This window comes from Halyomorpha halys, unplaced genomic scaffold (genome assembly GCF_000696795.3).
Source record: "Halyomorpha halys isolate HHAL.00 unplaced genomic scaffold, Hhal_1.1 Scaffold867.1, whole genome shotgun sequence".
In the NCBI taxonomy this organism is placed as follows: domain Eukaryota; kingdom Metazoa; phylum Arthropoda; class Insecta; order Hemiptera; family Pentatomidae; genus Halyomorpha; species Halyomorpha halys.
Window position 1 is genome coordinate 203,973 of NW_027114571.1, and position 9,601 is coordinate 213,573.

Sequence of the window (9,601 nt, forward strand, 5' to 3'; positions counted from 1 at the left end):
TATATATATATATGTATATGTATATATATACAACCTCAACTTCCACTTCATCTTTGTCATTGTATGACAAGGACTCATTCCAAACAATTACTGTTACTTTAGTCACAACTCAAACTCAAGAGACTCTATAATGTTCTAGAGCACAATATACTATTGTGCAAAGATTGTAATCTACGAACTACCATAGATATTTTCATGTTATAAAATATTCTCAAAATAGTTTTTAAATGATTCAAGATTTAATTAGATCAAACAAATGATGGCTCCATGCACTTTCTATCCAAAATTTTCAAAGTTCACAACCAAAATACAACTAAATATTCAATACTAAGACCCTATACATACTCACACATATCCCTGGAAAAACAATTTTTCCAAAAGGTGTTTCAGATAAAAGTAATACTGAAAAATCGCTTGAAAATTGTAACCACAATCTAAATATCTTAAAACAATGAAAATAATTTTTATATTAATTTTTGCAGCAAGTAATATAAGTCAGTTAGTTTTAGAGAATTTTATAAATCATTATCTTTATGTATTTTAAATATAGCTTTTATGTATCATCAGAAATTAAAAGTTTGGGGAGAGAATCTTATAGATAGCTCTATATAAGCACAGACAAAGTAAAGGTTTCAAAAAAGATATTAAAGAAATAGATTAAATAGTTTGTTAATATATTGGTAGAAATGAGTTAATTAAACCTGATTTAATATTGAAAATATAATAAAATCAGTAAGTAATTAAAACATTATAATAAAAACACTTTACAGCTAAATTACCGATTCCTTCAAGAATAATTGTATACAATCAAATCTGAGTTACCTTTAAAATATTTTCATAAAGATCAGATGAATTCGAAGGAATATCTGTACTTGGAAAAATATCTTTCAAAATTTCCTTAAACAAACGTGCATCTTGAATGATAAGTTTTGGAAGAGTGTTAATGTACAGTGAATTCATAATGATTCGTTCCTCAGATTCATCAGGATTTCTCAATTTTAAATTTGAAGCTAATTCCAATACTGCTTTTAAAGACCTCATCCCTATAAAAATGTTAAGTATTCAATAAGTAATACTTCTGCACATTAATAATTGATGAAATGACTCAAAAATATTTTTTTAAATTTTTTATATTAATAATGATAAAGACTATAAATTACTTAGGTTGAAGGTTTAATCAATAAGAATATATCATTCTATAATTATCAATTTATGTTGGTGATTAAAATCACTTTCAAGGGTGAAGAAGTCTAAACTTAATTTTAGGTTAAGGTAAATTACTTCTAATATAGTTCATAATGACCTCTGTAATAACTCAAAGCATGATGACATAAACAATGCAACCATCTAAGAATATTTGGTTTAGTTGGACTTCATAAAAAGGTTAATGCCCTAAGATAGGCCATTAACATCAATTGTAGATGGTAGAAATGGATATTAAATAATACATCAATTTTTTTCAAAAATAGTTTAATAAATGTATACAAATAGGGAAAAACTGACATTCGAAATGTAATAGAAGCTATAAAATACTTGGGAAATTCAAAATTGGAGAAGATGGATATTATGATAATAGTACAAGAGCTGGGAAGAAAACAAGACAGTTATTACACTGCAATTTTTTATCTCTATGTATAATTACTAGTAAAAATTTATGGGTCTGCCAAATATAGGTAGGGGGAATAAAAAATAGCCACTGTTTCAAAACCTTAAAAAACATTAATTTTTCATTTGGAGCTCTTTATCTTAAAAACTACCAACAACACAAAAAAACCTCTAAAGAGAATATTATTTAAAGGAGAGTAAATTTGCTGAAATATTAGACCTAATAGAGCTATTTCTGTCCAATAGTTCTTGAGATATAGCTTTTTAAAAAGTAACCTTTCTTAAAAATGTACTGAAAGATTAGTAGTTAGTTAATTTATTTAGAAAAATTTATATCTCAAAAACCATTCGACGTACAGATGTCTATTAGCGCTCAAATTAAAGCTAGTTTAATGTACTATAAAGTAGTTTATGTCCTTTACTTTTGTGGGAATAATAGTTTTCATGATATTTGCTAAAATAAATTGATCAATAGTTGTTCAGACGATAAGTTTGATTTTTGAAAATCTTTATTTCAGAAACCATAAGACGTACAGGTGTCTGTCAGTGTTCAATTTAAAGCTAGTTAAATTTACTATAAAATAGCTTATAACATTCATCTTTGTAGGAGTAGCGGTTTTTATGATATTTGACAAAACAAATTCACAAAATGTTGTTAAAGTAAATTTAACTTACTATAAAGTATTTTATGGCACTTATCTTTGTAGGGGTAGTAGTTGTTACAATATTAGCTCATGAATATAAATTTGGCACATGTAAATTTGTTTGAACAACTATAAATCAATTTATTTTAGCAAATATGAAAATTAATATTCCAACAAAGATAAACTTCATAAACTATAGCCTATTAAACTAGCTTTAATATAAGTGGTAATAGACATCTGCATGTCGAATGGTTTTGTGAGCTATAGATTTTTCAAAATAAATTCACTAACTACTGATCTTTCAGTATGTTCCATATAACATTTTTATGAAATCTTGCTTTTTAAAAAGCTATATCCCGAGAACTATTGAATGTAAATAGCTCTATCAGGGCTTACATTTTAGAAAATTTACTCTACTTTAAATGATGCTCTCTTAGATTTTCTATTGTTGTTAGTAGTTGTAAAGGTATAGAGCTCATAATAAAAAATTAATTATTTTTAATGTTTTGAAACAGCCGCCATTTTTTATTCCCCCTAAGTATACATGGCAGACTCATAAATTTTGAACAGTAATTATACATAGTTTTCATTAAAGTAATCAACAATTGGGGTGAAATAACTGCCTTTTTTCTCCTCTTGGGCTCTTGTACTATAAGTTATGATGGTGTTTCACTGTTTACTAATATTCCTCTTAAATTAGTTTATAAAATCATAAATGATAAATGTCGAGAAATCAAGTTATGAAGCATTCAAAATTATTTTCAGAGGGAATCAAAATTTATTATGAAAAAGATCTCTTTAAGTATAATGGGGAACTGTTTGGGTAACTATTTGGTGTATCAATGGTTGGTATGTTATCAGTATTTATCAGGATTAGTTTTAAACAATTTGATAAATAAATGCACTAACTAAGTCAAGAGTAAAAGTGAAGATCATGTTAAAATATATAGATGATATATTTTGCTTTATGAAAAATAATGAAATAAATAAATTACAAGAAGCATCAAATAGTCACCACAAAAGGTTAAAGTTCACAATGAAATCAGAGTGAGAAGGTAAATGGAGATTTTTAGACATATTGATGAATTAGTAAGGTAATAGAATAATCAAGAAAGAAATTAACAGTATTGTTATTTTACTATTCCTATCACTCTTTGCAATAAGATTTGTGTTACTACTCTCGTCACCTGTTTCATATGAAATATGATATTATAAATAATTAAATACATGAGGTGACATAAATTTAAGATTCTCTTTGATTAAATGTATTAGAACGTAAAGTTTTAAAAATATTCCAGTAAGACTATTATCCTAAAAAGTTTATTCATAAAATTTAGGAACTAAAAGAAATCTAAAGATAGATCAGAGAAGATAACATAGCATAGATAGTTTCTTTAAACCCAATTAGATAATAAAATAAAATACAGTTACAAAGATTTATTAATTTGATTACATGTTATGTTATGTAAATGATCAATGAAAATATACAGAGATCATTTAATGAATATGTTATTGAGGAGTGATCCTTATCTTATAGATCTAGCAATAAAATTAAAAATCATAATAGTAATATAAAGGACAAAATAGAAACAAAATTCTAACAATAAATTTTTTTTTGTTTATTCATGATTTTATCATGATAAAAAAATCATTTAAAATTATGACATAAAAACACGGATGAGAATGCAGTTATTTACCATAATCATAGTGAGTTTGAGAAGATAACTGTTCAGCACATAGTTGAAAAACAGCAACTAACTTAGCAGAAAGTGTCTTAAAATGAGCAAATCCACTTGAATATAAAATTGTTTGTACTATCAGATGAAAATCAGGAAACATCATGGCTACTGATCTGAAAAGAACCTGAAAAATATGTAATAATTGAATAAATTATAAAAACAAGGAATGTTTTTATTTAACCAGTTTCCTTTTGATCAACTTTTTAATACAAGACTCATTAGTATGAGCTTTAATGGAATTTAGAAACAACCATTAGATATTGATTTTATTTAATTTTAGTAAAATTTCCAGCAGAGTTTGAAAAATAATAATGAAGAACCTATTTAACAACTAAAAGTGTTGGTCACCATGGTTCATTGATTGGTGTTTCTGACCAAATCATAAAAGTATATTCATATCACCAATACTCCTGAGGTTTTTTACAAAGGGGAGATGTCTGATACTAACTAAGTAACTACTTAAGTATAGAATTGCTCTAATCAATAACACTTTGACTAAAAATGTGAGGAGTTATATAGTGCTAACTGTTTTGCACCTTTACATGTCAGCTACCAACATGATGGGATTAGGTAACTTAAGGTAATTATTTCAATCCTATTAAAGATAAAATACTTATAAATTAGTCCTGGAATAAATCGTGAAGGGTAAATGAAGTAGGAATCAATAGATATCTGATTCTGAGATCTTACTTTTAATAGGCATGATGATACTGTTTCCAACTACTTGATATACAGTACATCAAGACACATTGGTATACTGTATATCAATATATAGTATATCAAGACTCATATGTAACCGCTGAATAAGAGGTCATAATACTCACTATTTTAGGCCTTATTAAACATTGTCTCAGGAAGCATTTCTCAAACCATAGATCACACCTAAACTAACCCCACTAATTTACTGCGTAGAAAAAAATTAGTGTATCAAGCAAGTATTAAACTTGAGTTTCTTCAGGATAGGAAACCAGTACTCTACATGACAGATTATGTTTCTTACAAATAAAAGCAATATGTTGACAAAATTAGTAAAATAAAATTTCCAAGAAGTATTACTACTAATAATAAAGTCTATTGGGAAATACTTATCTCTTTTATGTTTTATTATTATAAACAGGAAATTCTTCAATATGATCAAATTAAAAAAAAATCATTACTTAGCTACTTTCAACCATTGAATTCTTTAATTAATTACTAACAATCATCTATTATCTGTAAATAATGTATTGATTTAAATTTACACATTCATTCGAAATTCACAATTGTAATAATATTTATTATTTCATTGCATGATTGTTATTGTTGTTTATTCTTTTAATCTAATGCAAAACAAAAAAAAAAGTCATTATTTCAGCTAACCTGTTCATGTATATATTATAGCTTATAAATTGCCTTTACTACCAACAGCTTTAGTTTCATATATTTATTTTTTTTATTAAGACGTATTGTATAAGCATAATAAGAAGCCCATTTCGAGAAACCTAGTTTTAACTTTTTTAAGAATTAATTACTTTTCAAGATAATTATTCCATTAATTAACCATAAAATATAACATACTGATCTTGAGATTTGGTGATTTTTGAACTTTACTGCTTATTCTATGAATATCACTTGAATTAAGATCCTTATTAATACATATCACTCAGAATGTTTAATTATTGTTTGAAAAACATATATGATATATACAATTTGATAATTATTAAGATTTTATATTTACCTTCAAATTACTTGGCAAGGAAACTCTTCCATTTGAACTAGGATCAATTGTAATACATATATAACATGTAGGGTTAAGTATTAATGTTGATCCTGCAAAAGTAAATACTGCTAAATTGTTCCTTTTAGCCTGTATTATGCATAATATTTGTTGACCAACAATTGATAATAACTCTATATTACTGTGATCTAATTGATGAAAACATGCCCAAGACCCTGAAGAAGCTAGACCTTTCAGGAACTGGACAAATTTATGGAAATATAAATAATATTTAAAAAATAAATATAGAAGCTTTAAGTATATTTATTTTTTATTAAAATAAAATTACATTTATTAAGTTATAATACTAAAAAAAAAATGACCTGCTCTTTAAGAAACAACTATAAATTATATTTATTGTCACCTTAGTCATATCTAGTACACTAAGGCGTAATGAACAGTTGAAAATTCGGCACTGGATTCCTATCGCTTGAGCAAGATCCTTTATTGTTTCAGTTTTTCCAGTTCCTGATGGACCTTCAGGTGCTCCTCCATACTGAAGATGAAAAGCATTGATCAAGATGTTATAGCACCTTTCTGTTAAAGCAGTTATGACCAGACGTTGAGGGCTACCCAAATATTCATACCCATATTTAATTATTGCATTTAAGGTTTTAACTTTAATGTCATCTTCCCAATAATAACTAAAAATTAAAGTAAAATATTGACATATAATGCCTCTTTCAAAGTTTAAACTATTTCTGAATAAATAAAATCATAAAAATTGCTTACCGCATCTGCGAAATCCATAAAAAATCCAACTCCATACAGATATTATTTGTCCATAGATTATGACACACATCTCTACAATGAACTAAAATTGTTATAAATGAGGCCAATGCTCTTCTTTTACATGATGTTAAGTTTTCTTGGAGGAGGTACATGCCATCTTGAATCTGGTCCTGAAAAAGAAAGTTTACGCAAGTCATGAATTGTGATTATTATTATTATTATGTAATAATTTTTTTTTATGACAGTCAACTACTGATTATCTCCATATTGTTTATCCATGATGCATCTTATCCTACAGAGACATAAATCTAAACAAATTTTTTATAAATTAAAAAAATAGAGAATAGAAACTGTTTTAAACCTGTAAAAGTTTTTTTACTGGTTCTAAAACCTTTTCTATTTTTTACATCACACAGGTAGTGAATTAAAACTTCCTTCTTTAGTTCCTCACTAAGTTTTACATTTAATTCTGGACGTTTTGGGGTTTATTTCCTCACCTTCAACATCATAATACAATTTACTCTTATTTTATTACTATGTACTTTTATGAATATCTGTAGTCAATTTATTAAAATTATGTTCATATATTATATTTATATACATCTGTGGGGAGGAGTTACATCTTTATCTCTATCCTGCTTCCTGAATCGGAACCACTGAGTAGGTTTATTCTTAGTTTTTTTACGAATCTCAATTATCTGCTGCAATCACACCACTCAATTCCCATGATAATCAATAATTGACTGTAGTTATATTTAATTTGTATTCAATGATATTTCAATGAATAATTTATTTACAGCAAACGTAAACAATAATTATACTGATTTTGCTATTAAATGATTGAATGAATTCCATTAAATTTATGAAAAATATTTCTATAACACAATCTATAGGTTACATTATAAATAAGAAATTACTCTTATTTTGTTAGTATAATCTTGCAGCATTTTCAGATTCTTGGAGTAAAAACAATTATGAATATTTTGTGTCCAATAATAGAGAAAAACACAAATAATTATTTGCCCTGGCCATGATTTCAACCAATATTGTAATGATTCATTTCTATAGCCAACTGTACTTCTTGAAATAGCATCGCGTACTGACACTACCATCTGATCTTCGACCTTTAACATTTATATTACAATTATTAATGTTACAGAACAAAACATCAAATGAAAGATAAAGTCTTTAGATATTTGAAAATTTCAGTTTTTTTAAATATCTTTTTTTTTTTAATACTGCTAATGATTCCAACAAAAAAAATGTAAGATTCAAAATAAGGAATATATTTCACTAATTCCTAACATACAAGTAACAATAAATAAAATATAGTTATAATAAAACATACCTTGATCAGGGAATAAATTACAACCTCAAAAATATAAATAATTATGAATCACCTGGACAAACCATTTCTCAACTGTATCCTCATTCGCAGAAGTACTAACTTTAGATACAAATATGATTTCTTCTTCTTCATAGCTGTATATTGCATTTATATTTAAGAGACTATCAAACCCCAACTTGGATATACCAGAAAAGCACTTCTCTAAGTAGCTTTGCATCATTCTAGGATCTTTTGTTTTTGAAAACAACATTAGCATATCTCTGTCAGAGAGGAAGAAAAACCTAGAAAGGAACATTCTAGAGAAAATATTTTTTTTAAAACAATGCTTTATATGAAGGAAGTTAGATATTTCAATTTTAGACATCTAATGACAAGGCTAGTGACAAAGCTCTAAACATTTAAATGGCACTATCGCTCAATCATTATAAAGTGAGAATTTTCTTCATTTAGGCATTGTTATAAACAGTAATAAACTTACAGTAACTTCTCATGTATTCATTTCTATCTTTTAAAATAGGTGAATAAATGGGACTGATATGTATGATCAATTAGAGATTATTAATGGTTGTAAAAAGTTATAAAACTTCATGAGAAAACAGAGCGTACTGGAATGTTTTTTTTTATGTTTTTACTCAGTTTTTTGATGAATTTAATAAATAAATAAGTAAATAAATGAAGAATTTTATAGGCTAAGTCTTAGAGTAGAATAAGAGAAAGACAATTACAAAATAAATCTGGAATTACAGTGGGATAGTGGAAATATATTAGTGTGTGGGGCTAAGTTAAAATAGGTCTGATATTCAAATATATCCCAATTTATGGTCCACAGAGATCATTATAACCACATAATACTCTCTTCAGGGCAGTAATAACAAGAATACACTAGGCAGACTGCATTGTGAATGAATTGGGAGAAGGAACTAGATAGCATTACTTGAAGACAAAACACAATCGAAGTTGTTGCTAAAGGAAGCCAAGATCTCATCTGGGGTTTTATTACTACTAGAAAATGATGATATGGTAGTAGTTATTATTTATACAATAAAGTATTTCTTATTATAACATGAACATAATACATTTTTGATTAGTTGCATAATGTTAATGTGATGTATTAGATTTACATTGAATAAATGTTTTGACTCAGGGTTTATTCCAAAGGTTTGTTTTTATAGAGGAGATAATAAATATTTTAATCAAAGAGACTCTTGTAATTAACTATTTTTAGTTTAATGGTTTGTAATTCATTTAGACTTTTAATATATATTGTGTTGTAAAATAAAGTTTGATTTGGATTTTATTAATGTATTTTTAGGTAATTGAAATTATAAATGAAGTTCTAATATTTATGAAAACTTCTGAGTAAGCAATTATTTCCAGCATAGATATAAAAGTGCAAAATTTTTAATAATGATTAATACATATATTCATAAACATAAATTCTTCAAAAAGTGCAATAAGGAGATAGAATTATTTGTCAACCAATTATTAACAAAATAATAGAAATTAAATAATAAATTATATTTACCTAGAGAAGAATAGCCGTTTCTTATCTACATAGCTCCTGACACTTGCACTTATCTCTTCTATTTTTAACAGACAATATTTTAAGTCTGGTAAAACATCTGGGTTGTTTGAAATTGAAAGTACCAATGAGTTATCTTTTACTAGTTGTAGCAGTGATCTGTACTTGTAATCAACTTCCTAACAAATATTCTTAATTACTTCATCAATACTTGATTACAATATTTACTATATAAATATGTGAGTGTATATATAT

At 26.4% G+C, this 9,601-nt stretch overlaps 1 protein-coding gene across 1 annotated transcript in view; it reads right to left on the bottom strand.

Moving 5' to 3' along the window:
• Window positions 1-9,525, bottom strand: part of LOC106686748 (dynein axonemal heavy chain 7) — a 62,101-nt gene extending 52,576 nt beyond the window's left edge. The window contains exons 1-8 of the mRNA XM_067051731.1: window positions 9,350-9,525; window positions 7,877-8,105; window positions 7,394-7,600; window positions 6,477-6,646; window positions 6,109-6,388; window positions 5,706-5,945; window positions 3,947-4,112; window positions 823-1,043 (exon numbers count right to left, since the gene is read on the bottom strand). Of these exons, the coding sequence (XP_066907832.1) occupies window positions 823-1,043; window positions 3,947-4,112; window positions 5,706-5,945; window positions 6,109-6,388; window positions 6,477-6,646; window positions 7,394-7,600; window positions 7,877-8,080 (1,488 nt within the window). The 5' untranslated portion in view covers window positions 8,081-8,105; window positions 9,350-9,525. The remainder of the gene's footprint in view (window positions 1-822; window positions 1,044-3,946; window positions 4,113-5,705; window positions 5,946-6,108; window positions 6,389-6,476; window positions 6,647-7,393; window positions 7,601-7,876; window positions 8,106-9,349) is intronic.
• Window positions 9,526-9,601: the final 76 nt, after the last annotated feature.